The 16,717-nt window shown below is 45.0% G+C and overlaps 1 protein-coding gene across 2 annotated transcripts in view; it reads left to right on the forward strand.

The window, feature by feature from the left end:
* The first annotated feature begins 2,679 nt into the window (after window positions 1–2,679).
* The window catches only part of TGFBR3L (transforming growth factor beta receptor 3 like), a 39,753-nt gene continuing 25,715 nt past the window's right edge, over window positions 2,680–16,717 (forward strand). Inside the window, exons 1-4 of one of the 2 annotated variants that reach the window (XM_056570770.1) lie at window positions 2,680–2,777; window positions 2,879–2,952; window positions 4,323–4,468; window positions 5,678–5,806. In XM_056570770.1, coding sequence (XP_056426745.1) covers window positions 2,907–2,952; window positions 4,323–4,468; window positions 5,678–5,806 — 321 coding nt within the window. In that variant the 5' untranslated portion in view covers window positions 2,680–2,777; window positions 2,879–2,906. Of the gene's footprint in view, window positions 2,778–2,878; window positions 2,953–3,120; window positions 3,217–4,322; window positions 4,469–5,677; window positions 5,807–16,717 lie in introns of those variants that run through there. The other variant, XM_056570771.1, reaches the window with a different exon arrangement.

Here is a 16,717-nt window from a genome sequence, read left to right on the forward strand (position 1 = left end):
CCACTAAATTTCAGCCCTGACATCAAATGACTGTCATAAATCATTACAGTGATTTTCTTGTCAGTTCAGGGGAAAGTGTTACCAGGGACATGGCGTCTGATATCACTTTCTCATGCTGACCTGATGAAAAGAGCGGATTGGTTGCTTTAAAAGGGAGTGGTACTTGAAATCGTAAAACATGTTCAGTCATCATTACTTTGCATCATAAAGGCTTTACAGGCAAGGACATTTCCGTAAAGGCTTCAGGGCGCCCAAGGCAGGGCTGCAGAGGACTGAGGTATCTTCTCTGATGAAAAATAATATTGATTTATACTTATTTTTATAGTGCCAACAAATTCTGCGTCACCTTGTGACGCAGCGCATGTGTTTTCACTTTATGATTCTGAGGGCACACTCAGAAATACCTGCTGAAGGGAAGCTGATTTGCATATATGATAAATTTAAGTAATGTATATCATAATGGTAATGTTTTACATGTCTTTTGACATTGATGGTTGTCACTCAGCTTACCTGGAAACAGATGTACAGTATCTGAGAGAAGACTGAGAAAATGACCCAAGACTCGATGGAAGAGAATGTGCCAGAGCGTATATTGCTTATACGTATCATTTATTATATCCTATTGATATCATATTATAACAAATGACGGATCTGGTGCCTCATATAAGAAGCTGAGCCCTGCTGCTTGTACCTACATTTGCTCACCTACTATTCATGTAGATTAGCTATGTTTTGTCTGTGCCATCTGCCTAAATACAGCAGGACAAGGCCACGGACTGGTACATGGTTAGTAAGAGGAGACTGGGATGAAGGACGGGGCACAGGTAGGGAATTGTAGGCGTGGAGAGTGTGTAGACTGAAAAAGGACAGAATTAGGTTAGCTGGCAGTCAGTAAGACCATACACAGAGCAATAGTCTGCAGCTCCACTTGGTCAGGTAAATAACTATTATAATATATAGCTGGTGTTGTTTATTAGGGTTAACCTCGCTGCCTAGTCTGGTACTTGAAACAGTTATTTGTTTTTTCATCCTTGCATTTTAAGGGTATATTAAAACGTACAGTATCCTGCGCATATCTGATGCTGCCGATTTGAAGCTGTGTTCAGTCGTTTAGTTTACATTGAACTCTGCAGAATAACATCTGTATGCGCTGAATACCGTACGTGTGAATAGACCCTAAGAGTCAGCTCTTTAGCCGTAGCCGTAGTTAAGCTTTTTTTTCTTGCGGGATAAATTGTATTTTACAGTAGCACCATTTTAACGGTAAATATTGGGTACAACCTATTCATTTTTTAGTTAAGAGTGGTGGTAAATAAACAAACAAACTGCAAATCTGACTCTTCTGACTCTTGTTTTTACGATGTATAAGTGACATGATATGTTTATTTTGAAGGCCATGACAATATCAACTTTCTATGGTATTTTTGCTTTTCTACTTTTGCAGTATAATTTTTTTTGTTGACAAATTATTGTTTTTATTTAGTTTCATTATTATTGTTATTTATTATTATTATTATCATATCATTATTATCTTTCCCATTATTAAAGCACTTTCTAAGAAAGAAAATGGCCCTTTTTTTTTTCTTTTTAACTTTTTTGAAACTTCTATAGTACATTGTAATGCATGTGTATTCCAAGGCCTTTTGCCTATCCAGCATGTTACACTAACAGACAACCTATTGGCCCTATAGCAGGGTATAATAGGCAACTGTACATGGCAGCCCTGGGGGCACATCTCAGCGATGCTGATAGGGTGTGAAAGAGGTAGCCCCCTTACTATTTCCAACAGTGTTTTCCAAACAGTGTGTCTCCAGCTGTTGCAAATCTACAACTCACAACATGCCCGGACAGCCAGCATACTAGATAATAGATGAACATACAAAGATAACATCGATATAGGATGTGATTTAGGATGACCATTTCCAAAATGAAACCTATTTAGATTTAGGAGTCCATTGCCTACCCTCAAGGCACTTAAAGGGGCTTCTCCGCTTTGGAAAGTCCCTACTTGTAAGAAGCGTTAATTGATAATAAGCTAATAACAAAGTTCTCATTGTTCGGATCCCCAGTAATCTGTAGGGACACCGGGCAGAACGTTGTCAGTTTTCCTGCAGTGCCACCACAGGTAAAGTTGAGTATTACACAGTCCCCATTGAAATAAATGTGTTGTCTGTGTAATGCAGAAGAGGACAGGTACTCTCATATAGAGAGGGATTCTATATGTAACTGCCCCCTGGCCAAGAGATTGTAGTCCTTCCTCTTTATTGCTTTTAGAAGTAACTAACATAGTATATGAGAGGGTTTTCTAAACTGGACAACCCCTTTAAAGTGTACCAGTCATATCCTACAAATAAAAAGTTATGTTACACTGTACTTAATCCTGATCGTGAATATATAATTTTTATGTGTCTAGCACCTATTTTTCTCTCTCAAATACCTTTTTATATGTTGCTCACTTGGTTTATCATTCTGGTTTGGAGGGGAATGTGTCCTCACTCAGCATGATTCAACTTCCTCCCTGTGTCTACTGTGCTAGGTCTAATTATCCAATCATTGCAGGCCCCTCCTCTCTGTTTTCATGCTGTTGTCTGATAGGACAGGAGTGAGCACAGAGGAGTGCTGATCCCCCGCCTGTGCTTTAGCTTGGACATAGATGATGCTGCAGCGGACAGGATTATGTTCTGTATGGTATAGGGACCCCTAGTGATCTTTTTAATTAGCCATAGTTTCTATAAAAAAGGAGATTATAATATTTTCCTATGAAGTATATTAGAAAGGTTAATGTTTTGCCAAGATGTACAACATATAAAACTTGCAGTGCCCCTTTTAAGGGTTCACTAACTTTTGCAGGATTGCTTTGTATTTTTCCTTTTTCTAGACAATATTACCCCAGAGGAGAAGCACTGATGTATTTCCTGATGACCATTTTCTTGTGTGTCGGGCTAGTAAAAGGTACAAGTGTTATTTGTTTTTGTCATATACAGTATAGGGAGATTCATCAAAATCTGCCCATAGCAACCAATCAGATCGCTTCTTTCATTTTTAAAAAGGCCTGTAAAAAATGAAAGAAGCGATCTGATTGGTTGCTATGGGCAACTGGACATCTTTTCCTCTGCACAGGTTTTGACAAATCTCCCCCTATATGTGTATTTTGATGTGCAATCTGTGACTGACCATAAGACAACAGCATTGTGGCAGGGAGATGTATAGTGCCTTGTAGGTACAACCCTTCTTCCCTGGGGTTTTGGTAGACCTTTCCTTCCAGAGATTCTGAGGATTTATTTCCATAGACTTTATCGGGCCTTGTGGTAAACTCATCACTGGATTTCCATAAGAGTAGCTGCTGAATGTAACAGCATGGCCAAACAACTATTCATAAGGGAGTATGACAGACTTCTCAATGGCTTCTACTGATAATCCCTTTAATTTACTAAAATGTGACACAAAAGGAGCAGTTAAAGGGACTGTCCAGGAATAGAAAAACAAGGCTAATTTTTTTTTCAAAAACAGTGTCAACCCTGTCCTGAGGTTGTGTGCGGCATAACCTGTCTCCATTCCCTTCAATAGAACTGAACTGCAATACTGCACACAATCTGAAGGCTGGGGTGGCGCTGTTTTTGGAAGATATTAGCGCTGGTTTTCTATTCCTGGACAACCCCTTTAAACAATAAATTCAGCACTGTTATATTGGCAAATAAAAAAAGGTACTATTTCCCCAGTTACTATTACTGTTTATCTTTGGTTCACAGACCATAACACGATGGAAACCTGGTAATTGGTTCTGAAGCCACCAAAATGTCATCCAAAAATAGGAAAAAGTGAGGATTAAATAATAATAAGTAGATGAATAATATAGATAAAGCAAGCTCTTACATATAAAATTAAGAAAGATCTGCTGGGAGCTGTAATCACTGTCTATGTAGAGGACAGGAGCATCTTCAGGGTCCTGTACAGAACACACGGTGTCCCAAAAAAATTAAAAAATGGAGCCGCCCTCACCTGGTGTCCAAAGGAGCAGCTAACCCTGGCACAGGTAAAGAGTACAGAACATGTAATACCTCCCTGTACTGTAGGAGGCGCTACCAGACAGGAATTCAGTGCACACACCTCAGTAATACAGGGGTTTTACCAGTGAATGCCCATTCTGATAGGTCGCTTCTTCCAGCCATTGACATGTTTCGCAGATCTGGACTGTTCGTAGTATTGTATGTTGAGTCTGGTTCCAATGGTCCAGGAAAATATTGTAACCTGAGGCCATTGTACATTGAGGGACCATTGTACTGTATTAAATATACCTGACTATATATATATGACTATTTTAGGTCCTCCACCATGGCTTAATCCTGACATTTCTAGAGCCTTCCGTTTAAAGCATTTCTCACAGACCCCGTCTCCAGCTCTCACTCCAATCTCGTGTCAATCGTCACATGTTAATGATAAAATGGACACTACTTTGAAAGAGCGTGAGGTAGGTAACCGAGGGATGCATCATATACGCATCATGTGTTGTGATTATGTGATCATTTTTATTTCGTATTTGTGGATTAGGTGCTGGATTAGAAAACATGCTGCCACCTGTAGATACATACTCATAAGTGGTCCATCAGTGGAAACCACTAAATCTGGATCAGTCCATACCACGGGATCTGCCACACCCACCACCCCAATGTGCCAGCTAAACAGAACACCTGGCACTGCTCTTGGGAGGTGGATACAATAATACACTGCCGTCAGTAGAATCCAATAAGGAAAAGGAAATCCAGCTCCCCCGAAAAATATAGAATAACGGTACAAGAACACAAAAAAATGTATTTCATCCTTTAAAAAATCAATGAGATGGTGAGAATTAAAAGCATAGATGAAACACCGACGTGTTTCAAACCATATGGTTCTTAGTCATGGCACATGCCATGACTAAGAACCATATGGTTCGAAACACGTCGGCGTTTCATCTATGCTTTTAATTCTCACCATCTCATTGATTTTTAAAGGATGAAATAAATTTGTGTTTTTATACCGTTATTCTATATTTTTCGGGGGAGCTGGATTTCCTTTTCCTTCTTGGATTCCATTGTAACTGGCTACACGGCTTGACCTGCATCCGTGCTCCTCCACCAACTACCCTTCCAGTGGCTACTTCTACAGGGCGGTGAGCTGGTCTATTTTTTCTTTATGTATTTTTTGTTACTGCCGTCAGTAGGTACTGCGCTATACACACTAGCTGGATACACTGTGGTGCTCACGCTGTCGGAGTACAATGAAACATAAATCCAAAGGAGACGAAACAAAGAAGCGGTTCACTCACCAATCCGTTGCTGTGCTCTTTAATCGGTAAAGTAGTTACATTGGCAACATACGGTCAGATGAAACGGCAGGGCACGAGGTGTTATGGAGCCCCGTCCGAAGCGATGGCCGTCGCTTCGGACGGGGCTCCATAGCACCTCGTGCCCTGCCGATCCATCTGACCGTATGTTGCCAATGTAACTACTTTACTGAATAAAGAGCACAGCAACGGATTGGTGAGTGAACCGCTTCTTTCTTTCGTCTCCTTTGGATAAAAGGTTATTATAATTGGGCATTGGACTGTATGTGGTGTAGATTGGATTACTGGGATTTTCTTATTTCATATAGTTTTACTGTACTTTATTGCCACATTGTATCTTGTCTATCACTATAGTTTCCGTGTGCATCGGAGAACAACATTTGGGACTCTGCTGTTGTCCAGTTGCTGGTCCGTGGTCCAGAAAAGAATTGTGAACATGGCAACATGTGCAGCGTGAAAGTAGGAAGCAAGCTGCACATTGAGGTCAGGTCTCTTGTATGCTCTCATTCATATTGGTATTTTTTTATTTCCTCAAAGAGAAAATGTCTATGCTTTTACAAGAAAACTGGTGTAAAATGTCACAAATTTTTACACAACACAATTTTTTTCAAAAACCTGCATAAAAACATTGATTAATAACGTCAGCGTGATATAGAGCAGAAGGAGCTGAGCTCAGAAGGACCGCCCACTGGACTCCTAATGCTCAGAATGAGCGGAGGTTTAGATAAAAAGGTTACTAGCTATACTGAATCTTTTTCAGTTTTGGGTGCCTGTGTATAGGAGGGACATGGCTGAACTGGAGAGGCGCAGAGGAGGGGACAAGGATAATTGATGGTATGGGAGGAGTACAGGATCGGGACAGGTATTTAGTCTGGAGAAAAGACGTCTTAGGGGGGATCACAATGTACAAATGTATGAATGGACAGTACAGAGATCTTTCTAGTGATCCTTTTATACTTAGGCCGGTAACCACGACAAGGGGGCATCCTTTACGTCTAGAGGAAAGAAGGTTTCACCATTATCACAGACAGAGATTCTTTAGGCTGGAACTCCACTGAGTTTTTTTTTTTGCAAAAACGCTGTAAAAAAACACAAATTTTCCCGCATGACTTCCAGATGTTAGCTGCAAGTCAATAGTACCGTATATACTCGAGTATAAGCAGAGTTTTTCAGCACGATTTTTCGTGCTGAAAACACCCCCCTCGGCTTATACTCGAGTGAACTCTCCGCCCTCAGTGGTCTTCAACCTGCGGACCTCCAGATGTTTCAAAACTACAACTCCCAGCAAGCCCGGACAGCCATCGGCTGTCCGGGCATGCTAGGAGTTGTAGTTTTGAAACATCTGGAGGTCCGCAGGTTGAATACCACTGCCCGGGCCTTCGTCATCATCCAGCCCCCCCTCCCCCCTTTAGTTTTGTACTCGCCTCCGCTGCAGGGTGGGGAGGGATAGTCGTTCCGGGCTGTCCATCTTCACCGGGTGGGCCTCTTCTCCGCTCTTCGCGCCCGGCCCCGGAGTAATGACGTTGCCTTGGCGACGACGCACAGGGACGTTAATGAGCAACGTCCCTGTGCGTCGTCGTCATTATAATTTTGCCATTTTTTTCTCTCTCCTCTTTGGCTTTGTTCTGCTCCTTGGCAGTTTTTCAAAATCGCAGCATGTTGAGACTATGGCGTTTTTTTTCACTGAAATCGTAACGTGGCCAAGAAACACGCCATGTGGGGTTTACCTTTGGCATTTTTGCAGGCGGTTTTAATTCTTTTTTGGACATTAGTGATCAAAAAAAAAAAGGGATGGAGATACCTTTATTTATAAAATTTTATAGGGTACCAATAAAAAATAAAAAAAAAGATACAGTAGAGATGGTAAAAATTGTATTTAACAAAATTTCTATTTTTAGAACGAAATTTTTATCCATAATTAAACAATTTTTATAAATTTTTAAACGGGGACCAATTTATGTGGGCGGGCAGGGACCTAAAAATTTAGCCGGCAATATAACAAATGTAGAAAGGGGCCATTTAATTGTAAAAATAATATATTTTTTATAATTTTGTGAAACTTTTTTAGTAATGTATTTTAATTATGTGTTTAATAAAGTGTGTGTAACATAGTAACATAGTAACATAGTTCATAAGGTTGAAAAAAGACCAGAGTCCATCAAGTTCAACCTATACCCCTGTGTTTTTTTTAACTTTTTTTTTCTTTATTTTTTACATTAATTTTTTTCATTCAAAATTTTTGTTTTAAGAATAAAAGAGAACAAAAAAATAAGACAGAAAGTAAATATCAATTGTACAATGGCACAAAACAGTATGTGTCCGAGAACACCAAAATGCACAAAACCGCAATAAGGCAACAAGAGCAAGTCAAACACAGCACATAATGCTATCCCAAGCTCAGTAATGTGAGATAAGTGCAAAGTAATGCAAACAGTGCAAACTGACATGCAATTCACTGGAGTGTGCAAAAAGGCAGGAGAACTGAGGCCCAACAGTGGACACAAGGACTGCGAAGTTTACACCAGAGAAAAGAGCAATCGAAACCAGGACAAAAAAGAAAGAAGGGAGAAAGAAAAAATAAGGAGAAAAAAAAAAAGGGAGGAGGGGGGTGGGGTGGGAGAGACATAAAGAGACAAAAAAGACTAAAGGGACCTACAAAGATGGGGAGAAAAAAGAGTAGAAAGAACATTAGGGAGCCGCGGGGGGGCATAGAGTCCAGAAGGATCTGATAGCCAGAGGATTACCTGAAGGTCAGCCACTCAAACCACGTTTTAGTGTAACGTTCATTCTCCGCAGGAGCCAGAGCCAACAGCTCCTCCATCCGCTGAGTGTGGGCAATCTCCGGCAACCACTCACCAACAGTAGGGGATCAGGAGAAAATCCACCTACGAGGAATTAACGTTTTTGCTGCTTGAAGCATATGGCTAAGCAGGGATTTACAAAAAGAGGTGGAAGATATAGGAAACTGAAACAATAAAGCTGCCTCTGGAGAACTGGGAACAGATATCCCAGTAACCTCCCTGGTAATGCGCAAAACATCCGACCAGTACTAGGCCAGTAAGGTGCAATCCCACCAGATATGTAGCCTGGTGCCCTGTGATAACCCACAGCGCCAGCAAACTGCCGGCACCAAACTGCCAATGTAAATGTGAGGAGTACTTGATTGAACCATAAAAGTGCTGTAGCTGGGCATAATCAAAAGGGCCACGACTCTTAGGCGCTGCGTCTGGACACAGGGTGGAAAGGGGAAACAACTCAGAGGAAGAGAGCCCCTCAGCGGGGAATGACCAACTCCCCTAAGAAAGCACCAGGGAACAACCCGGGGGGAAGGCAGGATTACCGGTAATGGGCAACAGAGGACCCACGGGGTCAACCATTGGGTCTTGCGACCCAGTCCTTCCAAGTACTGAAAACGTCTGCAAGGATGTGAACGACAACCGGGACAAGGAGGATGGAGGTGGGAACCATAGCCATGGAAGGCTAGACAAATCAATGTAAGAGACATCCTGCGCTGTGCGTACCAAAAGTTTAGAGGCAGAGTTGTGCATCAAATCCAATAGTCTTGCATGCATAGCCGCAATGTAATAAAGATGGCAGTCAGGAAGGCCCACTGCTCTCGCCTTCTTGGGGCGGAATTATACCGCTCGGCTAAGGCACGAACGCCCCAACGCCCAAATAAAGGCATTAAACCGCCGTGCATAGTATGCCAAAATGAGGCAGGGAAAGCTATCGGTATAGTCTGGACTAGATACAACAACTTCGGCAGGAGCGTCATTTTGATGTCTTCCTGTGCCACCCATCCAGGTGAGTAGAAAATTAAGCAAGTAAGGGGGCAAAGTTACACTGATACAGGCGGGATAAGTCTGCTTGGATCATGGTCCCCAAGTAAGTGATACCAGGGGCAGGCCAGGTATAAGGGAAATTAGCACAGAGGGTATTAACCAGGGACTGGGGAAGAGACACATTCAGTGCCTCAGATTTGGACATATTCATCTTGAAATTAGACCAGTCCCCGAATCTGGACAGCTCAGACATCAAGGTGGGAAGCTAGATATGTGGATTAGTGATATAGACCAACAGTTCATCAGCAAAAGCTGAGCATTTATATTCATGATCTCCAATCCTAACCCCAGAGATGTCCGGGTTGCTGCCGATAGAAGCCAGGAGATGTTCCATAATCAGAACATACAATAAAGGGGATAACGGGCACCCCTGATGGGTGCCGTTTAAAATACGAAAGGACTGGGACAGGGAGCCATTTATCTTTAGGTGCACAGAGGGAGAGGGATAAAGAGACATCATTTCTGAGGCTAGGGCAGGGCAAAGGCCAATGGTACGCAGCGCATCTTGAAGGGATGACCACAATATGCAGTCAAACGCTTTTTCAACGTCCAGGGAGAGGATCATCAAAGGGATATTGCGGGACTGGGCATAGTGCATTATATCTAGGGTCTTAAGAGTATTGTCGCGAGCCTCCCTCCACTGGACAAAGCCCACCTAATTGAGGTGGATAAGCTTGGGTAAATGAGTCCAAGCATGTTAGCGATAAGTTTGGAAAAGATTTTTAGATCGACATTTAATAATGAAATGGATCTGCAGCTAGAACAGATTTGTGGGTCTTTGCCCGGTTTAGCGAAGACTGCGACATGGACCAAAGTGGATTGAGGGGAAAGGGCGCATCAGGACCTCTACCGCATTAAACGTAGCCAGGAGTAGTGGAGCAAAATGTTTGCCAAACTCTTTATAAAAGCCCGCCGTGAAGCCATCTGGGCCAGGACTCTTTCCCCAGGCATGGAGGCAATAATGGAGGCTCCCAAGAGCTGAGCCTGCGAAAATTGAGCATCCAGTTCCATCACTGTGGCCTGAAATAGACTGGGAAGCTTGGGAACAAGGGAAAAGCCAGGCCCAGGACCAGAGCGGGCAACAGGAGGCAAATTATACAGATCAGTGTAGTATGCGCTGAACATTTCGGCTATCTCTGGGGTGGTGTGAACCCACCCTCCCTCCAGGGCTTTAATGCAGAGGACATGCGACCTAGTCAAATGGTCCCAGAGCACTCTGGCCAACATACACCCACTCTTATTGACAAATTCGTAAAACTTACTGCAACAAAGTTGAAGAATGCTTTTTGAAGAGGCATCAAGCAAACGCTTGGCTTCCTGCCGCGCTAACAAGAGATCCCTCAGGACAGAAGAAGTCCCTATAGTCCCTATCCGAAGAGTGAAGCAAAAGCCACGTATCATGTAGCTGCAGAAGGGAGAAGGCCCGTTTTAATCGCTTAATGGCCGAGTAAGAGATGGAGGAGCGACCAGATTAATTATCTAGAGTAGGATCTAGAGTGAGGTTGAGGTCCCCACATAGGACTACTGTGCCCCTGAGCAGTGGGAGGACTACTTCTGTAAAGTTCAGTAAGTATGAAATCTGGTTAAGGTTAGGGGCATAGACATTCAGGAGGGTGAGCTCGTGGCCCACACTGAGAGGGAGAGAACAATGTACCTGGCAGAGGGATCAATTGTGCAAATCAGGACCTGGTGAGGTAGAGATTTGTGTACAGCAATTGCCACCCCACAAGACCTGGATTGAGGATTGTTAGCGCAGAACTATGTCGTGTAATGTGGATGTTTAAGAGAGGATTCATGTCCTAACTTAAAGTGGGTTTCCTGAAAGCATACCAGATGCACCTTCTGTTTGTGAAAGTGATGGAGCACTTGAGAACGTTTCTCAGGCGTATTCAAGCCTTTGGCATTAGGGGGCGATCTTGAGGTCAGCTATTGTAGCTCAGAGGAAAAAAAAAGCACAATAAGCATTAGGTGATCAGGACAAGACAAGACCCCCGTGGCCAGGGAAGGAGGAGGAGGAAAGTGGGGGAGAGGAAAATCAGGAAAAGGGAACAAAACAAGGAGGAAAGAGGGAAGAACAAATAAGGAGAAAGGAAAAAGAAGGGGAAACAAAAAGAAAGACACCCGAACCAGAGAAGAAAATGCAAAAAGCAGTAGAAGACAGAAGAAAACTACTGACTCTTAAAGGGGTATTCCGGGCAAAAAGTTTTTATCCCCTATGCAAAGGATAGGGTATAAGATGTCTGATCACTGGGGGGCCCGCAGCTGGGACCCCCCGCGATCTCCTTGCAGCACCCGCATTCTATGCGGGGACTGCGTCTCTAGTTTCGGAAACCTCTGGGTTTCCGGGACTGGGGACGTGATGTGATGCCACGCCCCCTCCATTCATGTCTATGGGAGGGGGCGTGCGGGTGCTGCAGGGAGATTGCGGGGGGTCCCAGCAGCGGGTCCCCTGTGATCAGACATCTTATCCCCTATCCTTTGGATAGGGGATGAAATGTTTTTGCCTGGAATACCCCTTTAAACTAGCAAAGTATGACAGTACTCTATATAAGAGCCCAAGGCACACCAGCCCACTGGGACTTATCACCTATTTGGGGGAGGAGTAGGTCAGACAACGAAGGCAGAGAGGGACAACCACTGCCGCCGCCAAAGAATGACAGAGCGCAATGGAAGCCATTGCAGGAAGACAGGGAGAAAACTAAACAGAAGAAAAGGGGAGATGGCTAAAGAAGAACAGTAAACTACATCAGACACAGTGTACCCAGGGAAGAAAAATTACTAAGGGCATCAAAAGGTAAACATCATGTAGCGGGCACTCCAGCCCCTATAACACCCCCAGGTACAGAGGCAGGCACATCAGGTCTCAGGTGCAAGGTGGTTCGAGGGCCCCTTGATTGGAGGCCTGATCTATGGGTCTTTACAGGAGGGGAGGCCGAACCCAGCAGAGGACGCATGGCAGAGAAGGGCAACAACATCGGCCAGTCCGGCAATATGACGTCAGGGAGCGCTATATCCTGAAGAAAGCCTGGCAGGCCGTCAGGGGAATGTAGTGAGTGAGTCCGTCCATTTTGAGGGAGAAGGGGAACCCCCAGCGATATTAGATGCCCCTCTCCCGTAGAAGAGGTTTCACGGCAGCCCGTTGTGCCAAAGTATGACGAGAAAGGTCCGGGTATAGCTGAATGGGAACGTCCTTATACAGGATCCGTTGACGGCGCCTGGCGCTGCGCAGGATGTATTCCTTCAGTGTGTAGAAATGAATACGGCAAATTAAGTCACGGGGATGCAGGTCGTCAGTACTAGGGGGCCGCAATGCCCTGTGAGCCCTGTCCATTTCAATGTAAGCATCAGGCAGACGATCCAAGAGGTCATTGAAAATAGAAGTGAGAGCGTCCCATAAATCCCCAGGAGACACCACTTCAGGGAGACCCCGGATACGGATGTTATTCCGGCAGCTGCGGTTCTCAAAGTCATCTAGATGTTTTTGCAGAGAGAATAATTGCTCCGAGTGGCTACTGACCACAGATTGTAAGGCCTGGGCAGAGGTAGAGGTAGAATCTTGTGCAGCTTCCACTGCAGAAACCCTCGTAGTAAGAGTAGACAATTCCGACCAGAACTGTGCAAATTCCTGTTTTCACTCATCAACGATTTGCTTGGCTTAAATGGAGAGATCAGCCTTAGTAGGAAGGGTATCGACCAGTGATTGAAGGTCAGCCAGGGTAATAGGCACACTCGCCCCACTGAGAGTGAAGTGTGGTAGTAGCCCTGAAGGGGATGAGGTCATCTCCCAGGGCTGCAGACGATGCTGAAAAATTGGAGGGGTTAAATCCAGGCTGCAGGCAGGAGGCACATATAGTGGAGAGCCCATTTGCAGAGGTGGCGAGCCAGGGACGAGCTCCCTGTTTGGAGACAGGGAACCCCGGGAGGTGGAGGGGTATGCACCCCCAGCAGAAGTCCCGGCAGAAGCAGTACCCCAGGAGGACCCTGAGGACCATTGTGGGAAGGGCACTGCAGCAGGCATGGGGAGATCAGGAGGGGGCTCCAGGGTGGACAGAACCCCAGGAGAAGCCATAGGCTGCACAGCTGTGGGGTCTTACAACAGTCCAGGGGCAGCAGAGTCCGGGCCAGAAGCCTGCAGGTGAGAGAGTGAGGGCCCCAGCGGGGGTAGCAGTTGCAGCAATGAAGGGGTTAATTCAGAGTCCCCAGCGAGTAGGTCCAGCGAGGGGGACCCATATAGTGGCACAATCAAGGTGGAAGTGGGGAGAGGGGACTTCTCGGCGCCCGTGGCAGGGGACTCAGTGCAAGCAGGAGGTCCCGTCAGACTCACCAGCGTGGCAGCGGTAGGAGCAGCATGGTCCGGTTGCGCGCCGCCATATTGACAAAGCCGGGAGTGTCGGCCGGCAGCGGGAGTCTGGAGGCAGGGAGGAGAGTCTGCCAGCGGCGATCCCGAGCCGGAGCATGGCTCAATAGCTACATGGGTCCGCGCTGTATTCCCAGCGCTAACAGTTATTGCGGCAGGGGAGAGGAGCTCCGGCGCGGGCCACTCCAAGATGGCACCGGTTCCTTCAGCAGGCAGTGCAGTTCCAGTAGGGAGGTGCTGGGACCGCATAAAATAGGTCTCAATGTCTATCAGGAGGGACGGAGGCACAGTGGCAGGCTTCCCCCTTTTTTTTTTTATGGGTTCTCCCCATGAGCTCCGCAACAGCAGGGCAGAAAAGTCAGCGGCAGGCTCCCAGGAACACGTCCAGACACGCCCCCCTATTTTATACTTTTTTAGGTAGTACTACTACTCCCAGCATGGAACACACTGTTCCATGCTGGGAGTAGAAGTACCTGTTCTAATAGACAGATTGCCCTTGTGTCACTTCTGACACCCGTTGCAATCCTTCTATATAATCTATAGAACCGGGCGGCACGGCCACACTTCTCCACTCCCCTGCACTGTACTCTGTGATAGGAAGTTCTCTTCACAGATTCATATTTTCCGCTGAGAGCTGTGATTGGCCGGATGGTTCCAGCCAATCACAACTCTCAGCGGCATATAGGAATCTGTGATGTGAAGAGAACTTCATAAGGCAGGGGACCAGAGAAGTGCGGCCGTACCACCCGCATCTATAGCTTATACAGGAGGATCGCAGCAGGTGTCAGAAGTGACACCCGCTGCAATCTGTCTATTAATGCAGGTACTACAGCTCCCAGCATGGAGCAGAGTGTGCAGTTAAGGTCAATCCTGACACCCGCTGCGATCGTCCTTCATCCTTCTGAGATGAGGTTTCTGAGTGGCTTTCTCCTGCGCTCCGTATCTCGGAGAAATTGACATCACTGATTCATATTTCCCGCTGAGAGCAAGGATTGCATGCCACCATCCGGCCAATCACCATCCTGGTGAATCAGTGATGTGAATTTCTATTCACATCACTGGCCGGCCTGGAGTCCAGAGCAGAGATGCGAGCGCAGGAGAAAGCCGCTCCGCATCTCTGCAATATAAAGGACGATTGCATAGGGTGTCAGAAGTTCTGACGATCTGTCTATTACCGTGTTTCTCCGAAAATAAGACCGAGTCTTATATTAATTTTAGTCAAAAAACACACTTGGGCTTATTTTCAGGGTAGGGCTTATTTATTTACGGTATATACATTGAACAGGATGCGGGGCTGTAGCAGTGTGGAGGATGCCACCCCCCCCCCCCCCACTTCCACACTGCTACAGCCCCCCATCTTCCCACAGCCCCCCATTCTCCACACTCCTACAGCCCCCCATCCTCCACACTGCTACAGCCCCCCATCCTCCCCTTCCCCCGTCGTCTTCCACACTCCTACAGTGCCCCCCACCCCTCTGCCATAATAAACTACGGTACACATTTCATCCCCAGCGAAGACCAGCACTTCCCTACCTTCATACGGTAGCGTCCGCAACTTGTACTCTACGGAAGCTGCAGCTCTCAGCGGCGGCGGGATCTCCTTCTGTTGTTTAGCAGCCGGGGGCAGAGTCACATCCGTGATGTCGGCCATGCATACGCGCGGACGTTTTAAAGCAACAGCGTCCCTGCCCCGGCTCAATTACGGTAACTTGCCACGGGACCAGCCAAGGGGGGGGTCGGGAGGTCTGCGGGCATTACTGGCGGCTGCGGTCCGGATCTGGACCGCGGTCTGCCAGTTGATTACCCCTGGCCTAGGTCTTATATTGCAGCCCACCCTGATAATCCTGCTAGGGCTTACTTTCGGGGTAGGGTTTATTTTTGGGGAAACAGGGTAGTAAAGGTACTACCTAAAAAAAAAATTTAAGAAAAAAAGACCCAGCCAATTTTCAGTGTAGGACCAGGCCATTTTTTGCACATCTGACCACTGTCACTTTAAGCATTAATAACTCTGGGATGATTATACCTTTCATTCTTTGTTTGTTTGTTCGTGACCTATTCTACTTTATGTTAGTGGTAAATTTTTGTCGATACTTGCATCATTTCTTGGTGAAAAATTCTAAAATTTTATGAAAAAATTGAAAATTTAGCTTTTTTTTTTTTACTTTGAAGCTCTCTGCTTGTAAGGAAAATAGACATTCCAAATAAATTATATTTTGATTCACATATACAATATGTCTACTTTATGTTTGCATCATAAAGTTGACATGTTTTTACTTTTTGGAAGACATCAGAGGGCTTCAAAGTTCAGCAGCAATTTTCCAATTTTTCTCAAAATTTTTGAAGTGGATTTGAAGGGTCTTCATATTAGAAATACCCCACAAATGACCCCATATAAAAACTGCACCCCTGAAAGTATTCAAAATGACATTCAGTAAGTGTGTTAACCCTTTAGGAGTTTCACAGGAATAGCAGCAAAGTGAAGGAGAAAATTCACATCTTCATTTTTTACTCTGGCATGTTCTTGTAGACCCAGTTTTTGAATTTCTGCAAGGGGTAATAGGAGAAAAAGTCTCCCAAAAGTTGTAACCCATTTTCTCTCGAGTAAGGAAATGCGCAAATTGCCGGTGTGAATTCACCAGTGATTTGCGGCGATCGCAGACTTGCGGGGGTCTGATGACCCCCCCCCTGGGCATTTACGTGGGGTGCCTGTTGATCGATATCAGCAGTCACCCCGTCCCGGTCCCCGCCCGCTGCACGGCGGGGACAGAAATTCCCACGGACGTACATGTATGTCATGGATCCTTAACTACCAGGGTCCCATGACGTACCGGTACGACATGGGTCCTGAACAGGTTAAACACATAATTAAAGTACGTTATTAATAAAAAGTTTAACAAAATAAATTATAAACAATATATTATTTTTACAGTGAAATGGCCCTTTTATACATTTTTTATATTGCCGGTTAAATTTTTAGGTCCCTCCCGCCCACATAAATTGGCCCATGTTTAAAAATTTAGAAATTTCGATAAATAAATTTTTTTCCAGCCCTACTGCATCTTTTTTTTTAATTTATTTATTTTTTTCATTTTTTCATTTTTTTTTTTATCCAACAAGATTCTTTATAAAATTCCAAAGGGGCCAAAAATGCAATTTCCACACAAAGGCAAAAACACCATAAAAAACTCAAGAAAA

This window comes from Hyla sarda, chromosome 4 (assembly GCF_029499605.1).
Source record: "Hyla sarda isolate aHylSar1 chromosome 4, aHylSar1.hap1, whole genome shotgun sequence".
Classification (NCBI taxonomy): Eukaryota; Metazoa; Chordata; class Amphibia; order Anura; family Hylidae; genus Hyla; species Hyla sarda.